Source organism: Oculina patagonica, chromosome 12, assembly GCF_052425735.1.
Source record: "Oculina patagonica isolate OP01 chromosome 12, crgOcupat, whole genome shotgun sequence".
NCBI lineage: Eukaryota > Metazoa > Cnidaria > Anthozoa > Scleractinia > Oculinidae > Oculina > Oculina patagonica.
In genome coordinates, this window is record NC_135769.1 from 8,982,537 (window position 1) to 9,001,754 (window position 19,218).

The window sequence follows — 19,218 nt, forward strand, 5'->3', positions numbered from 1 at the left end:
GCCAGGGGTCAGGCCAGCCTGGCGCTTGAAAAAGCAGGGGGCTTGGTGTCTTGAAGGGTTTTGGCATGCAGCCCAGGCTTCAGGCTACAGGGTGGTACCATGCCAACCAGCAGGTCTCATAACCCAGGGGGGTGGGGTGGGTTCTAAAAGTGGACACTTGGACTAAAAAACTGATTTTTTGGTCTTTTTTGGTTTTCGTCAGCAGAACTGGCCTGGTTAGGCTACAAGGTTAGGTTGCGGCGGTGATCCAGCTGGGCAAAACTCAGGTGAGTGTGTTTGTTCGCCAGTGACTGCTTGACTTTGCTTGATTGACTGACAAAGCCTTTGATTTTCCTGGCAAAGTGCCAGTGAGAGGTTTGTGTTGCTGACACGGTTTTCAAAAATTCAGTCATATGTTGGCAGGGAATGCCTGCTTCCAGCTGGCTGTGACCTACCGTTAGCCAGGCTCGGGCACCGGGCAAGTCAGCTGGGCAAACAGTGATTGTCAGTGCAATTCCAGGCATTACCTGCCAACATATGACTGGATTTTTGAAAACATGGTCTCCGGTTGAAGCAAAACTTTTTCGCCTGTCGCCTGGCGATAGCCAGGGAGTCAGGCCAGCCTGGCGCTTGAAAAAGCAGGGGGGCTTGGTGTCTTGAAGGGTTTTGGCATGCAGCCCAGGCTTCAGGCTACAGGGTGGTACCATGCCAACCAGCAGGTCTCATAACCCAGGGGGGGTGGGGTGGGTTCAAAAGTGGACACTTGGACTAAAAACTGATTTTTTGGTCTTTTTTGGTTTTCGTCAGCAGAACTGGCCTGGTTAGGCTACAAGGTTAGGTTGCGGCGGTGATCCAGCTGGGCAAAACTCAGGTGAGTGTGTTTGTTCGCCAGTGACTGCTTGACTTTGCTTGATTGACTGACAAAGCCTTTGATTTTCCTGGCAAAGTGCCAGTGAGAGGTTTGTGTTGCTGACACGGTTTTCAAAAATTCAGTCATATGTTGGCAGGGAATGCCTGCTTCCAGCTGGCTGTGACCTACCGTTAGCCAGGCTCGGGCACCGGGCAAGTCAGCTGGGCAAACAGTGATTGTCAGTGCAATTCCAGGCATTACCTGCCAACATATGACTGGATTTTTGAAAACATGGTCTCCGGTTGAAGCAAAACTTTTTCGCCTGTCGCCTGGCGATAGCCGAGGGTCAGGCCAACCTGGCGCTTGAAAAAGCAGGGGGCTTGGTGTCTTGAAGGGTTTTGGCATACAGCCCAGGCTTCAGGCTACAGGGTGGTACCATGCCAACCAGCAGGTCTCATAACCCAGGGGGGTGGGGTGGGTTCAAAAAGTGGACACTTGGACTAAAAAACTGATTTTTTGGTCTTTTTTGGTTTTCGTCAGCAGAACTGGCCTGGTTAGGCTACAAGGTTAGGTTGCGGCGGTGATCCAGCTGGGCAAAACTCAGGTGAGTGTGTTTGTTCGCCAGTGACTGCTTGACTTTGCTTGATTGACTGACAAAGCCTTTGATTTTCCTGGCAAAGTGCCAGTGAGAGGTTTGTGTTGCTGACACGGTTTTCAAAAATTCAGTCATATGTTGGCAGGGAATGCCTGCTTCCAGCTGGCTGTGGCCTACCGTTAGCCAGGCTCGGGCACCGGGCAAGTCAGCTGGGCAAACAGTGATTGTCGGTGCAATTCCAGGCATTACCTGCCAACATATGACTGGATTTTTGAAAACATGGTCTCCGGTTGAAGCAAAACTTTTTCGCCTGTCGCCTGGCGATAGCCAGGGGTCAGGCCAGCCTGGCGCTTGAAAAAGCAGGGGGCTTGGTGTCTTGAAGGGTTTTGGCATACAGCCCAGGCTTCAGGCTACAGGGTGGTACCATGCCAACCAGCAGGTCTCATAACCCAGGGGGGTGGGGTGGGTTCAAAAAGTGGACACTTGGACTAAAAAACTGATTTTTGGTCTTTTTTGGTTTTCGTCAGCAGAACTGGCCTGGTTAGGCTACAAGGTTAGGTTGCGGCGGTGATCCAGCTGGGCAAAACTCAGGTGAGTGTGTTTGTTCGCCAGTGACTGCTTGACTTTGCTTGATTGACTGACAAAGCCTTTGATTTTCCTGGCAAAGTGCCAGTGAGAGGTTTGTGTTGCTGACACGGTTTTCAAAAATTCAGTCATATGTTGGCAGGGAATGCCTGCTTCCAGCTGGCTGTGGCCTACCGTTAGCCAGGCTCGGGCACCGGGCAAGTCAGCTGGGCAAACAGTGATTGTCAGTGCAATCCAGGATTACCTGCCAACATATGACTGGATTTTTGAAAACATGGTCTCCGGTTGAAGCAAAACTTTTTCGCCTGTCGCCTGGCAATAGCCAGGGGTCAGGCCAACCTGGCGCTTGAAAAAGCAGGGGGCTTGGTGTCTTGAAGGGTTTTGGCATACAGCCCAGGCCTCAGGCTACAGGGTGGTACCATGCCAACCAGCAGGTCTCATAACCCAGGGGGTAGGCTGGGTTCAGAAAGTGGACACTCGGACCAAAAATCTGATTTTTTGGTCTTTTTTGGTTTTCGTCAGCAGAACTGGCCTGGTTAAGCTGCGAGGTTAGGTTGCGGCGGTGATCCAGCTGGGCAGAACTCAGGTGAGTGTGTTTGTTCGCCAGTGACTGCTTGACTTTGCTTGATTGACTGACAAAGCCTTTGATTTTCCTGGCAAAGTGCCAGTGAGAGGTTTGTGTTGCTGACACGGTTTTCAAAAATTCAGTCATATGTTGGCAGGGAATGCCTGCTTCCGGCTGGCAGTGGCCTACCGTTAGCCAGGCTCGGGCACCGGGCAAGTCGGCTGGGCAAACAGTGATTGTCGGTGCAATTCCAGGCATTACCTGCCAACATATGACTGGATTTTTGAAAACATGGTCTCCGGTTGAAGCAAAACTTTTTCGCCTGTCGCCTGGCGATAGCCAGGGTCAGGCCAGCCTGGCGCTTGAAAAAGCAGGTGGCTTGGTGTCTTGAAGGATTTTGGCATGCAGCCCAGGCTTCAGGCTACAGGGTGGTACCATGCCAACCAGCAGGTCTCATAACCCAGGGGGGTGGGGTGGGTTCAAAAAGTGGACACTTGGACTAAAAAACTGATTTTTTGGTCTTTTTTGGTTTTCGTCAGCAGAACTGGCCTGGTTAGGCTACAAGGTTAGGTTGCGGCGGTGATCCAGCTGGGCAAAACTCAGGTGAGTGTGTTTGTTCGCCAGTGACTGCTTGACTTTGCTTGATTGACTGACAAAGCCTTTGATTTTCCTGGCAAAGTGCCAGTGAGAGGTTTGTGTTGCTGACACGGTTTTCAAAAATTCAGTCATATGTTGGCAGGGAATGCCTGCTTCCAGCTGGCTGTGACCTACCGTTAGCCAGGCTCGGGCACCGGGCAAGTCAGCTGGGCAAACAGTGATTGTCGGTGCAATTCCAGGCATTACCTGCCAACATATGACTGGATTTTTTGAAAACATGGTCTCCGGTTGAAGCAAAACTTTTTCGCCTGTCGCCTGGCGATAGCCAGGGGTCAGGCCAACCTGGCGCTTGAAAAAGCAGGGGGCTTGGTGTCTTGAAGGGTTTTGGCATGCAGCCCGGGCTTCAGGCTACAAGGGTGGTACCATGCCAACCAGCAGGTCTCATAACCCAGGGGGGTGGGGTGGGTTCAAAAAGTGGACACTTGGACTAAAAAACTGATTTTTTGGTCTTTTTTGGTTTTCGTCAGCAGAACTGGCCTGGTTAGGCTACAGGGTTAGGTTGCGGCGGTGATCCAGCTGGGCAAAACTCAGGTGAGTGTGTTTGTTCGCCAGTGACTGCTTGACTTTGCTTGATTGACTGACAAAGCCTTTGATTTTCCTGGCAAAGTGCCAGTGAGAGGTATACATTGCTGACACGGTTTTCAAAAATTCAGTCATATGTTGGCAGGGAATGCCTGCTTCCAGCTGGCTGTGGCCTACCGTTAGCCAGGCTCGGGCACCGGGCAAGTCAGCTGGGCAAACAGTGATTATCAGTGCAATTCCAGGCATTACCTGCCAACATATGACTGGATTTTTGAAAACATGGTCTCCGGTTGAAGCAAAACTTTTTCGCCTGTCGCCTGGCGATAGCCAGGGGTCAGGCCAGCCTGGCGCTTGAAAAAGCAGGGGGCTTGGTGTCTTGAAGGGTTTTGGCATGCAGCCCAGGCTTCAGGCTACAGGGTGGTACCATGCCAACCAGCAGGTCTCATAACCCAGGGGGGTGGGGTGGGTTCAAAAGTGGACACTTGGACTAAAAAACTGATTTTTTGGTCTTTTTGGTTTTCGTCAGCAGAACTGGCCTGGTTAGGCTACAAGGTTAGGTTGCGGCGGTGATCCAGCTGGGCAAAACTCAGGTGAGTGTGTTTGTTCGCCAGTGACTGCTTGACTTTGCTTGATTGACTGACAAAGCCTTTGATTTTCCTGGCAAAGTGCCAGTGAGAGGTTTGTGTTGCTGACACGGTTTTCAAAAATTCAGTCATATGTTGGCAGGGAATGCCTGCTTCCAGCTGGCTGTGACCTACCGTTAGCCAGGCTCGGGCACCGGGCAAGTCAGCTGGGCAAACAGTGATTGTCAGTGCAATTCCAGGCATTACCTGCCAACATATGACTGGATTTTTGAAAACATGGTCTCCGGTTGAAGCAAAACTTTTCGCCTGTCGCCTGGCGATAGCCAGGGGTCAGGCCAGCCTGGCGCTTGAAAAGCAGGGGGCTTGGTGTCTTGAAGGGTTTTGGCATGCAGCCCAGGCTTCAGGCTACAGGGTGGTACCATGCCAACCAGCAGGTCTCATAACCCAGGGGGTGGGGTGGGTTCAAAAGTGGACACTTGGACTAAAAACTGATTTTTTGGTCTTTTTGGTTTTCGTCAGCAGAACTGGCCTGGTTAGCTACAAGGTTAGGTTGCGGCGGTGATCCAGCTGGGCAAAACTCAGGTGAGTGTGTTTGTCTCGCCAGTGACTGCTTGACTTTGCTTGATTGACTGACAAAGCCTTTGATTTTCCTGGCAAAAGTGCCAGTGAGGGAGGTTTGTGTTGTTGATTTGGTTTTCGCACCACTTAGTTATAGGCTTGGCAGGTAATGCCTGCTTCCAGCTGGCTGTGGCCTACCGTTAGCCGAGCTCGGGCACGGGGCAAGTCAGCTGGGCAAACAGTGATTGTCAGTGCAACTCCAGGCATTACCTGCCAACATATGACTGGATTTTTGAAAACATGGTCTTCGGTTGAAGCAAAACTTTTTCGCCTGTCGTCATGGCGATAGCCAGGGGTCAGGCCAGCCTGGCGCTTGAAAAAGCAGGGGGCTTGGTGTCTTGAAGGGTTTTGGCATGCAGCCCAGGCTTCAGGCTCAGGGTGGTACCATGCCAACCAGAGTCCTCATAACCCAGGGGGTGGGTGATTCAAAAGTGGACACTTGGACTAAAAACTGATTTTTTGGTCCTTTTGTTTTCGTCAGCAGAACGGCGGGCCTGGTTGGCTGCTAGGTTAGGTTAGCGTGCGGCGATCCAGCGGGGCAAACTCAGGTGAGTGTGTTTGTTCGCCAGTGACTGCTTGACTTTGCTTGATTGACTGACAAAGCCTTTGGAAATTCAAGGGTTTTCAAGGGTTTTCAAGATGCATACGAACCCTGTAAATGGTATCAAAAGTGTGAAGTTCAGACCTCTCCACAACCCCCCTCCCCATTCCCAACCCATGACAGCAGTTTTAAGAACATTTTTGTTCCAAGTTTGCAGTCACTTTCAAAATCAGTGTTAAAGCAGTGCAAAAACTTACAGATTTACATTCAGACTTACCATAATAAACAAGCTAAAGATAAGCTCCAGTGTTCTTCTTTTTGACAGTTGAGCTTCCAGTGCAGGTAACTCACCAAACAGTAAAGCAATAAATGGGAGACACACAACAGAGGTGAAATTTAAAAGATATAGGAGCTCTGCACGTGTGGCCTGCAACCAAAGCAAAACAACAGTCATTAGAACGGCAATGCTTGGTTGGTAACTCCTTCCCTTCTAACTGTGCTCCACGGATGTGTGAAATGGGACTGAATTTTCACCTTGCAGCCCGTCCTACAATGTTCTTTTGCTGACAAATTCCTAAATTTCTGTGGCTAACGCGCTGCACCTCCTTGGCGACACTGTCGTTTTACGGACCAGCAACTCCTCTCCTTCCCCTTCTGTATATCCAACATGCAGTATTTAACATCATAATTCTTAGTTTACTTCAAGAAGTAATCAAACCAATGTGCTCAGTGTAAAAGTTTGGACTACAGTAGATTTCTCGAAAATCAGTTGTTCAAATTCAACCAATTATTTATTTCACATAAAGCCACTAAAATGCAATCCTGATGATACACATATGTCCGAAATATAGCTGTTCTTGTATTTAACAAATAAAGAAGCCTAAGCCATGTTTTATACTGTCATAAAACACTCCGGGCATTTGAGAACACGAGGGAAATGTAGAAAACATGAGCCGCAGGCGAATGTTTTCTACATTTCTCGAGTGTTCTCAAATGCCCGGAGTGTTTTATGACAGTATAAAACATGGCTTAGGCTTCTTTCTTTGCTTTATGATATAGATTTTAGACACCGCGAGTGAAAAGTTTAATTAAAAATATGTACAACAAGAGCGAGTAAACGAAGATGAAAAGCAGAAAATAGTTTACGGGAAGACCAGAAAACTGACACAATTTCATTCAGTATTCGACGTAAAATAAGGCTAAGCATTTCAGGTAAGTTTGTTACCTTTTAATCTTGATCTTGTCTTTTTGAACTTCGATAAACTTCACCGACTCTGAGTGCAATTTCGTCTCAGCATAATATAGTAGTCTCGATGACATCCGTCCCTTGCTTCGTTCGACTTGAACAAGGCGTATAATTTCCAGAAAAGCTATTGCTTCGGATATTCCCGTAAACCTTAATTGTTGTCACAATCAAGTTCCAGCATGAATAGACGATTTAAGAGGAGATTGTCGAAGAAAATCTTCGTAAGAAAACTCTCTCGCTCGCTTTCTTTGCGAGTTTCATTCAACTCAAGCAGTGGACACCGCGCCACAATTTTTCCCGCCTCACTTCGTTTACATCAAAATGAAATGTCCAGTGGATTTATACTTAAAAAGGAATTTAATAAAACAATTATTCCATTCGCCCTTATTGGATACGAGTGGTTATAGCCAACGAACAGTCAACGACGCGCGAAGCACTCGAGGAAAGCTGACGAAAAACAATAAAACATGATTTTTCTATGTTTTATACTCTGATAAAACATAGGTTTTTAGCCAATCAGAGCGCGCGTAGACTCCTATCTATATTATAAAGTCTTATACAAAACAACAACACAACCAATAAAAGTGCCTGTTCTGTGATCAAAGAAACATATAATATTCAAAGAAACAGAGCTAACATAAATACCTTTGGCAGATATCTTTTTGCATGAACAGTGAAAAATGCCAGAGAAGTACTCATTATGAAAGCAAAAGCTCCATCACTGAATGACACTGAATAATCAGCAATGGAATCCTCAAGTGTGCAGAAAAGAACCATGAGTAGAGCACATGATATGGACACAAATATAATAATCTTGTCTGGATAACTTTGTCGATTGGTCACCCACGATGCTAGAAGAACTAGAGGAAGAGTTAAGGCAAGGGACACCTACAACAAAATAATATACCGGTAGTTAGAAAGCTTGTATTACCGGTATGACTTTTGGACTTTAAAACAAATTTCAATCTACACTGTCGTGGCTCATTTTGAAACTTTTTTTTTTTCATTCCACTTACAGATATAAGCCCCTCCATTTATAAGCCCAACTAAAACCCTTATGAAGTTGTATAAGGCCAGGAATTTTACGGTATTGGCATTCTTTCCTGAACTAGTGAGACCACAATCCATAATTTACACCCCCTAAGTGAGTTGACAAGCAAGGGTGCAAGGTAATGAAGTTGAAGGTCATAAACAACACATAAGGGTGACATGCTGGTCAACATCAAGGAAAGAAAATATTTGTTAACATTGGATACCTCCCCCCACCCCCTCTTTCTCTCCCACCCCTGGACTCCAAGTAATAAATTATTAAATCACAATAAGGCCATCCCAATAAAATGTTTTCTTTCCCATCGCCCCGTCTCTCGTGATGGTGGGTCGGTCGGTCGGGCAAAAAAAAAAAAAAAGAATAAACACTTTAAGGGGTCTGGGTTCATTTAAGAAGCCAGGAGATGAAGAACCGAAAGATTTTGTTTCAGTCGATCTCGCTGAGAATGTTGGAACAATCGTTAATGCTCTCGGCGCGAAACAGCCTTTGAAAAACTTAGTATCAATGTTAATTAATTTAAAGACAAGGACATCACATCATACCAATTGTTGTTATAAAACAAGATTGTGTGCTTGCAAATTAAAGTACTTGCCTCTTTGACTAGTGAATCTGGATGTTTCTTTTTTTACATTTCGAAAAAAATGGGTCAGTCGGGCGATGGGAAACGAAACATTTTATTGGGATGGCCTAACAAGAAATGAAACACACCAAGTAGGATGCAGAGCCTGCAGATAGCCCAAAGCCTGAACTGTTAAAATCCAATGCAAATGCAGTTACAGTGACTACATGTAAAAACAGCATAGGAAGAAAATGACTTGCTTGGCTCCTGAAACTAAAAATAAACAGAAAAATGCACAGATTTTTAAAATATTAATGTATGATTTCTCACAGAGTACAGGTAAACCTTCCTTATTCGTAAATGTGAAAAGGGGCTAGTAAATGTAAATCTGTTTAATTCGCAAGTAGATGTTGGTAAACTGGCTCGATTTGCTCAGGTCAACACCACTGGCCTCTAGAAAAGTTGATCCCAACCACCAGAGGTCAATCCACTTGAGACAAGGGACACATTCATTTCCGGCTCATAAAACTGGACCTGACCAGAATGGTCAAATGGAATGGTATTTCCCTGTTGTTTGGATTTTCCAGGATTTTATTCTGGGAAATTTCCGTTCCATTCACTTTGCAACCCAGAAAATTCAGAATTTTTTGGTTGATTGGAAAGCGCCCAATATTAACAAGAACCTTTGAAAGTTAATTCATTTCAACCAAAATCAGATTATTCAGGCAATGAAGGTGAATGTAGACAATTCAACGTTATTTGCTGGGGTTCATTCAACATGATTATATGTTGGGACACTCACTTAAAGGTGTAAAAACTATTAAATGAGAAAAAGTCCAAATCTTGTTGTGATTTAATTGCCTAATGTAAACTTAAATGGTAGGAGTGATGTTCCAAGCATTAATTTTAGACCCTGTCCACACAAGTGCATTTTTGCTGATGTTTTTTTCTTGATATGTCTTCCCCTATTGTCCACATTGTTATGATCTAAAATGCAGCCTTTTTGATAGTCTCCATTTTTGCTGTTCGCACTAATAGGATAGGGCTCGTTTTTCAAATGCCTATACTCTGAAGGTCATTTTCTAATGTATGCATTTTCAATGAAAATAATCATGAGGATTTTCCGTCACATCAGTAAGGGGTCGGCAAAAATCCATCAATGGAATTGCGCCAATGAAAACACATTAAAGAAATTGCAATTAGTGAAGAGGGGGTCTCAGATAGTGATGTTGCCCTCCTGAACTAAATAACATTAAAATCATTCATGATTTCAGTAAACTCTCTCTAAAATGGACATAGTCAGGACAGGCTCTAACTGTCTGTTGTAGAAGGTGCCATCTTATTGGGAGTTTAGTTACAGTAAAATCACTGACAAAAGGCAGGGACCATCACCAGGTGTCCATCTTAGAGAGGTGTCCATCTTATAGAGGTGTCCGTTAAGAGAGAGTTGACTGTCTATCAGATCACAGCCTGTTCCAGGCTCTCAGTTTGTGGGGAAGGGCGAAAAAGCGGGCGAGTGCGGAAAAGGCTCTTCCCTCCACAAACCGAGAGTCTGCAACAGGCTACAGTCAACTCTCGCCTTGCGGACACCCCGCATGCGGACACCGCATACGGACAAAATCCAGATCCCCGGCAGAAAGGGACTGGAAATGACCCGCAACGGACCTCGCTATAACGGACACTAAACGACGCCCCGAACGTGTCCGCTATAACGGAGTTGACTGTAATCAGATCATAAATACTAGGTAAATGACATAATTTTAACAAATAATAATAGACCTATTGGTTGTAAGTGATCAATGCAATTAATGACTTAAATTATCAATGAAATCAATAGTTACTTTGTTATTGATGACTAAAAATTTTGTGGCCTATCGATAAGTCATTGAATACTGATTACCAATTGATTACTCTTTGAGGTAAATATAAAATGAATTCATCGATTTGTATTATATTGTCTGACTGTATGCTTAAATAATTAACAAACAGTAAACAGCAGCCAAATTTTTTACATTGTGCTTCTTGCATTTGTAGACGACATATACATGTATTACCCTCGCCTTAAGTTAAATCATTTTCATCTTTCAATGTAAAAGCAGCTTATAGTCACGTAAGCTATATGTAAACTTAGAAGAACTCTTACCTTCGAATCCTTTTTCTTCCCCAAAATCTGAAGAACAGTGCAATAACGCAACTTTCCAACCAATAGAAGAAAATTGATGCATGGGTGTTCTCGAAGAGTTTATAGTGAAATATGTTCTCCACGATCAGGACAACAACAAATAACATCGTCGACAAAAACGTGTAAATGTAGCCATGTTCTTTTGGTGGCTTGTTGTGTACAGAATGTTCATCGCTGTCTTCAGCCGTCGAATTCAAGGAGAAACCGCTCCAGAAATTATTTCGAGGATTGTTATGGAACTCGCGATTTGTGTGTTCAGGCATTCTCTCGTGTAGCTCCATGCCGCTTACAATTTCTGAGATATCGTCCCCGGTCGACAAAGTTCTTGTTCGATACCCTTCCATCTGGGAAATCTTCAAATCTTCGATCAAATAAACGTGCAACAACAAGCCGGCAACCTTGGCCTCGAGGCCTCGAGGAGAGCCAGGGAGTAGTACTGGGCACGAATTTATGTAGACACTTGGGGGTATCCCATGGGGATTCTAATTTGATTTTAGCTCTACGAAATCGAAAACAGCTAAAAGAAGGGAAAAAAAGAATTTGAAAGGTTAAAAGGAAGAACGCTATCGATTTCTTGGTTCATTCTGCTTGTTCTATCATATCAATCCAATACCCAACACTTCCGCATTCTAAAAAGGAGATTTCGTCGGGGGAGGGGTTAGTATCAGCCTGCGCCCCGACATCATCGAACAAAGATGGCGACAACATCTTGATCTCTGCCAGTTGTACGATATTGACGCTCAAAAATAGCCATGACAAACCGAAAGAACCCAAAGACTACCGCCGATGACCTTGAAGCGGAAGCAGAGAAAGCCTTTCAGCGCGCTGCTGCACAACAAAACCAAAACGGAGATGACTTCGACTCGGAATTTGAAGGCGCTTTTCAAAATTCTCCACAAAATGAAATGACCGCGAAGTCAGGCAGTTCTCTTACAAGGGTTTCAACTGGCAATCCAGCGATTTTGAACGGTCCTTCTCAGCTTCCAGTCAAGACAGAAGGGTTGCCGAGTAGTCTACCGTCAAGCCAAGGGTGAGAAGTGAAAATATGATTTCACTATCTTTTCTTTAAATATAATATTGTTTGTTTACCTTTTACATTTTTCAAGTACAACTCAACTCATATTGCACATCTGATGTTGTGATCCCCGTGTTCTCCGAGGCATTCCTAACTGAATGTTGCGAGCATGTGCTGCAACAGGTCTCTGAGTGATTTAACACATGTTTTTGTTTCAAATATTAAGTTGAAATCGGGACAAAACCGATTGAGGTTTATTGTCGGTCTTCGAGGATCGAAGCATTGATCGACCCTGATCGACTACTTCACGTATCTAGGCGTATACAGTAGTCTACAAATGCTGATCTGTTTAAATCAAATACTGGCTTTAATAGAGGTTTACTCGAGTTTAAAAGTGATGCCTTGAGGTGTGAATGAAGCCATAATTTACTATCCAAAAATATCCCTATGGGCCAAAATTAAACCCAAAGAAACTTGGACAGTCCACAATGACATCATTTTGCCATAGAGAACGTGCAAAATAGATATATGGTATCTATAGGGAAAACGGTGCCTGAGGCTGTAAGGTCAAATGCCAAAAAAAATTCGCAAAGCTGGTCCAGAAAAGAAAAAACTGAACCAGCAAAATGCGCATCAACAACCAATCAAATTTTTGGCATTCTGGATTCTGGACAAGAGAGATGCTTTAGAAAAAATGAGAGATATGTGTTGTTCAAGAAAATAGCCATACCCCTCCCACGGAAGGTTTTTTGGTTTGAATCCCCCCGCCCCTCTTGAAATTGCAGTTGAGCCCCATGACTTATGGCCAAAACCCTAAGTGGGCATAGGGCCGGTTGAGCCCCATAGTTTCTTTTAAAAGTTTTGGATTTTGAGACCCTGCACGTGCACCCCCTGGAATTTCCAATGACCTATGGGGTGGGTATGGATATTTTCTTCAACTGCACATTATTATACTGAACTTTTCAAGGACTTGGACGTGTAAATTTAGCAACTTGTAGTTAGGTATCAGTCAAATCCAAGGCCCCCACCCCCCAACCAGGCATACGGTATCCTGGGCATTTGACTTGAGGTTATAATAGGGAATTGGTGGCAAAACTTCAAACAAATCTGTATTGTTACATTGTCTAATGAATCAAACAAACATACCAAGTTACTATTAAACCAACCTGTTTTAAGTTCTGTTTTAAGGCTCTACTCAACATCATTGTAAGAATTATGGCTTTTATAAATGAGATATGTTACACTGACTCTGAGGCTATCTGACGCATCAGTCTTTGGTAAATTCTCGCAACATTTACTTCCTTTCAACATGATTTTTCTGCCAAATCGTGAAATTCTAACGTTGGGATGTAAATAAAATAAATGTATTTTCATGTAGTAAATATATGTATTTTTTGGTAGGTCTAGTGCATCAGAAATTAACAGATATTCTCCAAACCCAGAGGTTCCTCATGATTTTGAGCATGAAGCAGCCTCAATTAGTCCTACTACAGGACAAATGCGACCTGGTAAACGTAGAAGGAGGTCCGACAAAGATAATATACCTCCAGGAATTCGGAAGTTACCTTCTCCACCAACAACACTTGAGCAGGCTCAGATGGAATGGGATCTAGTGGAAACTGTTCAGCCAGGTAGGCTTGCAAAATGCAATATTACTGGTATACAATTGTTAAACACTAGTCAAGACTTGATTTACAATCCTATCCACGGAAATGAAACAAGTTTGTTTTTCTTCACTCGCAAGATTGAGAGTTAACGCTGACTGACTGATCACAATCTATTGCTCATCTATATGGCTTTTTTATAGTACTTTAGAAATTTTTGAGAACTTTGCAATTAATTGGCATATTATCTGTGGTTGTCCAACTGAAGACACTCAGCAACAGCAGGGCTGCAAATAATTTTTTCCCCTGGAAAGGACATGTGTCCGACCAAGCCACCATTTTGATCGGACAAAACAAAAGTGAGGCCATATTACAGTACTGCTCGATATGTGAACCTGCTAATTTAATACGTTGTCAATGCAGAACATTGGTGCTTGCACTGGAAAGCAAAAAAGAAGTTGTCTGGACATCCTGCCCAACCACAGTTGGAATTTCATCAGACATTGGCAAATTGTGGCTGGTCAGTGTCCGATGTCCGACTGTTATTTGCAGCCCTAATTCAACAGTAATAGAAAATAAACAGAAAGGGTCTTTGTTTTTTAAGGTCAAGGAAAAGTCCAAGGGTGGGCCGTGAAAAGCCCAAGACTGAATTTTTGTTTTCTTCGATATATCTGTGGCAAACATGACTATCAAAAAAATTTTTCTGTTGTTTCTACCAGGAAATGGTCAAGCTGGAAGTCGCTCACCACTCATTACATTTCAGGATGCTGTGCGTCACTGTCAAACCCCCAGTTACCTTGAGCAGCACATGTCACACATCAAACCGACGATAAAACACCGCGGCATGTCTGCCGTGACACATAAACTGTTTGGACCACCACAGATGAACAGCAGCCTTCACTTAGAGAGAAACCTCATCTTTGCGCTTGCATTGTGTATGTTTAAAAATGACGAGCCCGTACATAATAACGTGCTACAAACCATTTATAAAAAGTTAAGTGGAACAAAGCTTGACTGCCCTCGCTATGGCAACCACTGGGAGCTGATTGGTTTTCAAGGTATATTGCAAGTTATCTTATGTACACCATAGTAAACAGTACCACATAAAAAATACTGTACATTCACCTACCACACTTAAAGGGACTGTGTCATAGCTGACTGTTTATTTTATTTTATAAGTTTTGCCGAATACTCGCTATGAATGTAATGTTTGCAAAGAAATTACTTCTATGGGTCTAAATGACAAAACCATAGCTTCATCACAAACAAATATGTCTCCTGGATGTTATATTTTGAAGATGCAATCAAACAAGATAACTTTGAAAATTGTTAGCCTAATAACAGTATTTAAAAAAGCCATACCACAATCCGTTTCAATCTTCTTCACTTTTGGCCATCCACATCTCAGTTCTTTTACATTTGCTGTGTTATAAAAATGTTTCCCCACTGTTTTAAGCAGTTATTTTTATATTTCACTGAATTTGGTGGCCATTTCCTGTGCCTAAACTTTACTAAATTCCGTGACAGTCAGTCTCTTTAAGGTGGCTGGCAACAGTTTCCAGCACTTTCTGGACAGGTATTATACATTGGACTGAATCCCGAATTTCTCAAACCCTTATTTTTTCAAACCTTTTGATAACTCGAACCAAAAGTCATTTCCCCTCCTTTCAGAGGAAACAACGAAGATTTTGGTGCATGCTTATGTCACCTCACATCTCGACTACTGTAACTCACTACTCTATGGTCTCCCACAATACCAATATGACCGTCTAGAAAGGGTTCTCAATGCCACGGCACGTGTGGTCTGCTTGGTCCCTAAATTTGACCATATTACTCCCATCTTAAGTAGACTACACTGGCTTCCTGTTCGGTATCGGGTGACGTTTAAGATACTGCTACTGGTGTACAAGGCCCTTCATGCAAAAGCTCCGATTTACATCTCTGGCCTTTTGAAGGCCAAGCCTGTTGGTCAGTACAACCTGCATTCCGATGGCCATGATATGCTAGTTGTCCCTAAGACAATGCTGAAAACTTTTGGGGATAGAGCCTTTGCCAAGGCAGGCCCCTCCCTGTAGAATGAGCTTCCTGTTGACATTCGCAAAGCGTCATCAGTGGAGACTTTTAAAAGTCAATTGAAGACTTTCCTTTTTAAGAACTGAAAGCATTTCGCGTTTAAGCGTTTTAACTTTTCAACCACACTGTTTCTAGTTATTTGTATGTATAGGTTCATTCTAATTTTTATATTTTTATATTATTTTACATATTGTAAACAGCGCTTTAGAATATTTATAGTTTTAGCGCTATATAAATGTATAAATTATTATTAATTATTATTATTATTCAGTCGACCACTGTAGTTTTACCCTCGATTTCTTGAACTACCCAATTTTTTGGAAAAAGCTTTCATTTTCCTTAGAGGTTTGAGAAACTGGTATTCAACTGTACTTTGATGGGTCAGTACTACTGCTCTTTATCAGTGAACTGCAACAACAATAATTGTTGCAATGACTGGTAAAAAGCGACAGTACTACTGTGTCAAACAAATGCATAAACACTGGACAATAAATTATGGGGAACACCCCAGGCGACTAGAATTGAGAAGAAGGATTGAAAGCGTGAGCTTAATCAGCCTTAAGTTTAGCTTCAGTGCTAGGAACTCAAAATTAGTTTGGTAGCCAGTAAAAAGTTTGAGTCGCAAAATTAAGCTCACACTTTCAATCCTTCTTCTCAATTTTAGTCGCCAGGCTGGCGACTAAGTTTAAGTCACAAAATTTAAGTCACCAATTATCTTCAGTTACTTGGAGGGTTGATTAGCTTGGTGAGCATATTTGCAAATTTGCAGTACCAGGATACACAAGAGTCAGTACTTGTCTACTTTCGAATTGGACATGTAATTCACTTCAGGTGTTCTTTTCTGCCTGCCTACTGTTCTATGGGTGCCCTGTGGCTTCAAAACTTAATAAAATCCCTGACTCTGCCTTAGTGTGGGAGGTCCCATGGCCTTAATTGTATCAATGTCTTAAGGCCATGTTACGCAGTCAGGCAATTTTTCCTGCAACTTGCAACGTAACAATGACGATTGTGAAGTTGAAACGAGGGTGTCACACGCTTGCAATTTTTGTTCGCAACTTGCAACATGCCCATTTGAAATTAAAATCTTGAAATCTTCGGCGAGCAAAAGATAAACTCTGATTGGCTGATTCCAACAAAATTGCATTGCAAGGTGTGTTTCACATGTTAAACGCAGCAACTTGTCTTGCAATGTTGCAAAAAGTAGAGGATAGTTCTACTTTTTCCTGCAACTTGCAACGCAACATTTTATTGCATTGCAGGTTGCAAAAATGGGGTGTTACACATGCAATTATTTGGCAACCTGAAATGCAATGTCTGTTGCGTTGCACGTTGTAGAACAAATTGCATCGTGTAACAAGGCCTTTATGGTTAAAAATTGAGGCTAAAGTTTCAAGAGGCACAAACTGTTACATAGCGTGTTCACATGCCCTTATTGTAGACTTCTCCTTATATTGTTCTGACATGGTTGATCATTTTCTCAACTAATTCGTTTTTTCTCTCCCAGGCCTTGATCCAGCTACAGATCTCCGAGGTTGTGGATTTCTTGGTTTAATGACGACCCTGTACTTAGTGACTGACCATCGGACACATGGTCTTGCTCTCGACATTTACAAGCTCTCTCAGCATGAAACACAGAACTTCCCATTTGCCATCATGTCAATTAACATTACAAGGATTGCTCTTCAGACTCTCCGAGAGGAAAAACTTAACAAGTGAGTTCAAATCAAAATTATTATTAAGATCACGGGATCATGTGACCGTTTAAAGAAACCAGTCATGAGCAAAATGCAAAACTCATTGTAATAAACCAAAGACAAACTTGTTGGACCCTTTTTGTAAAGTGCTGCGGAATGACCAACAAACAGGCTACCAGCCCGAGTTTCTAATTAGACGGCAAGCTCGAAGTTTCTATCGCTTAAAGGCTGGAAAGGGCGACGTCACAAGTCAAATGTCAAATGTCGATAGAAACCAAGAGTGACTGTTTTAGCATACCGTAAAATTCCGGTTATAAGCCCTGGGCTTATACAACTTCGTAAGGGGTTTTGGATGGGTTTATAAGCGGAGGGGCTTATATCCGGGAGGGCTTATAAGTGGAATAAAAAGAACGTTTCGAAACCAGCCCGTAGAGTGTTGATCAAAATACCTTTTTAAGTTGAAAACTTATAATAAAGCAACATTTGGTCCTATTCAGTATGGTCATCCGGCAGAGGGGGGCTTATGTCCGGGAGGGCTTATAATCGGATGTGTTATTTTTTTCCAGATAGATGGGCCTATAACCGGGGGGGCTTATAAGCGGGGGGGGGGGCTTATAGCCGGAATTTTACGGTAGCCCAATAACTGACAGTTTTAGCATACCGTAGAATTCCGGTTATAAGCCCTGGGCTTATACAACTTTGTAAGGGGTTTTGGGTGGGCTTATAAACGGAGGGGCTTATATCCGGAATGAAAAAAACGTTTCGAAAAGAGCCACGGGAGTGTTGATCGAAATACGTTTTTAAATTAAAAACGCATAATAAAGCATTATTTAGCCCTGTTCAGTACTGTCATCCGGTAGAGGGGGACTTATAATCGGGTGTATTTTTTGTTTCCAAGTAGATGGGCCTATAACCGGGAGGGGGGGCTTATAACCGGAATTTTACGGTAACCCAATAACTGACTGGTTTAGCATAACCCAGAGACTGATCTATTCAACAAAAAGTTAGGTGAAAGAAGTTTATTTACAGTTATCGTTTGTGATTTTGGCAATTTTTCTTTCGCGCGCTCCCAGGGTAGTCTATCGAAAATTAGACAGTCCTTGTGTAGCCAATCAGATTGCTAGTGTGCCAAATAGTCGGTCACTGGGTTATTCTAAAGTGAATAGTAAACGTATTAAAGCGAGGTGTATCCATCCGCTCATAAAAACGAGGGCAAACACAGTGGAACCTACCGTAAGTAGGCTCCCTTGGAACAAGAAAAAACGTTTCACTGAGGAGCTTCAGGTGTCCGAGGTTAAAAATGTAGTGTTCTTTCTACCTCTAAGACTATTAAGAAACGTACAACTTAATATGTGTCGTCTCTTTTGCAGGGAATGTAATCGCCGCCGTCAAGTTTTGACTGTGTTCGTCGAGTTCTACGCGGCCATTTACCTTCACGTCTATCAAGTTTGGAAACATCAACACAAGACTATCACCGACTCGGGATTCGTGCTCAGGGAAGCGGAGAAACTCGCCAAAAAGCAACCGCGTGAACTGATTAGAAACCTGGAACGGGTACTGGCAGATCGCCAGAGTTTGATAAAAGTCGACGATGACAACTTCTCACCGAAGGCAAAGCAACCTGAAATACTCGACAGGTTTGCCGGAGTATGTGACTTGAAGGTCGATGAGGAAGAAGAGGTTCATTTAGTGTAGCGTTCGAGAAACGAAAAACAATTGATCGACAAAGGTTTCCCATCTCGTTATGGAACCTCATAATTTAAAATTCAAATCCCTAAAAGACTGAGAAATTATAGTGTCTAGTGCTCAAAAAAACTGCCAGTTGACCCGGCAGCTAAATTATTAAAGTTAGTGTATTTAGAAAAGCATCGATTTGGTTGTCACTGTTTTCGTTGCTACGCGATTTTTGGCAGGAAACCTTATCAACTGGGGTAACAAAAGCAGCCCACAAAAGCTCCCTCTTCCCTCCCCTGCCCTTCCCTCACTCAACACCCCAAACATCAGAAGACCATGGGTGACTCAATAAAGGACGACCCATTTTACTTCAATCTTTTCGCTTAAACTGTTGAGCCTGTTTTGTATTTCTTGTCGTTACAGTGCGTTTTTCATTTGACGGCGTATCTCGGCACAATATTTTTATTATTTAAACCTCGTAACTATTAGCGGCAACCCCCCCCCCCCCCCCCCCCGCTTTCTCGACAAAAAAGAACCGGAAAACACAAACCTTTTGAAGTTGACGGTGTTATCTATATCGCTGAATAATTCAAGTAAAATTATTGTTCGTGAAGTACCTCACTGTTC

The 19,218-nt window shown here is 43.2% G+C and overlaps 2 protein-coding genes and 1 long non-coding RNA gene across 9 annotated transcripts in view; 2 read left to right on the top strand and 1 right to left on the bottom strand.

The window, feature by feature from the left end:
- The window catches only part of LOC144633285 (uncharacterized), a 37,254-nt gene extending 26,176 nt beyond the window's left edge, over positions 1–11,078 (bottom strand). The window contains exons 1-4 of the mRNA XM_078492135.1: positions 10,493–11,078; positions 8,499–8,622; positions 7,388–7,630; positions 5,774–5,923 (exon numbers count right to left, since the gene is read on the bottom strand). Of these exons, the coding sequence (XP_078348261.1) occupies positions 5,774–5,923; positions 7,388–7,630; positions 8,499–8,622; positions 10,493–10,875 (900 nt within the window). The 5' untranslated portion in view covers positions 10,876–11,078. The remainder of the gene's footprint in view (positions 1–5,773; positions 5,924–7,387; positions 7,631–8,498; positions 8,623–10,492) is intronic.
- On the top strand, positions 185–4,343 carry LOC144631997 (uncharacterized). 7 transcript variants are annotated; one of them, XR_013566841.1, is made up of 8 exons: positions 185–266; positions 790–850; positions 1,373–1,433; positions 1,955–2,015; positions 2,535–2,595; positions 3,117–3,177; positions 3,702–3,762; positions 4,283–4,343. It is a non-coding gene; the product is annotated as an uncharacterized LOC144631997 (long non-coding RNA). The 7 variants fall into 7 exon arrangements; XR_013566842.1 differs by lacking the exon at positions 3,702–3,762 and having other exon boundaries at positions 1,370–1,433; XR_013566839.1 differs by lacking the exon at positions 3,702–3,762 and having other exon boundaries at positions 2,532–2,595.
- Positions 11,079–11,195: 117 nt separating the features above from the next.
- LOC144633272 (ELMO domain-containing protein 3-like) lies at positions 11,196–18,787 on the top strand. The gene is made up of 5 exons (XM_078492119.1): positions 11,196–11,561; positions 12,948–13,177; positions 13,870–14,208; positions 16,728–16,935; positions 18,288–18,787. The coding sequence occupies exons 1-5, from the start codon at positions 11,284–11,286 to the stop codon at positions 18,610–18,612; spliced, it is 1,380 nt and encodes a 459-aa protein (XP_078348245.1). The 5' UTR covers positions 11,196–11,283; the 3' UTR covers positions 18,613–18,787.
- The last annotated feature ends 431 nt before the right edge of the window (positions 18,788–19,218 follow it).

Bases quoted from the DNA above. Each gene is read 5' to 3' on its own strand.
- LOC144633272 (XM_078492119.1), top strand. From the start codon at position 11,284: ATGACAAACCGAAAGAACCCAAAGACTACCGCCGATGACCTTGAAGCG. The intron at 11,562-12,947 runs GTGAGAAGTGAA...ATTTTTTGGTAG, and splicing joins AGTCTACCGTCAAGCCAAGG to GTCTAGTGCATCAGAAATTA. The intron at 16,936-18,287 runs GTGAGTTCAAAT...TCTCTTTTGCAG, and splicing joins CGAGAGGAAAAACTTAACAA to GGAATGTAATCGCCGCCGTC.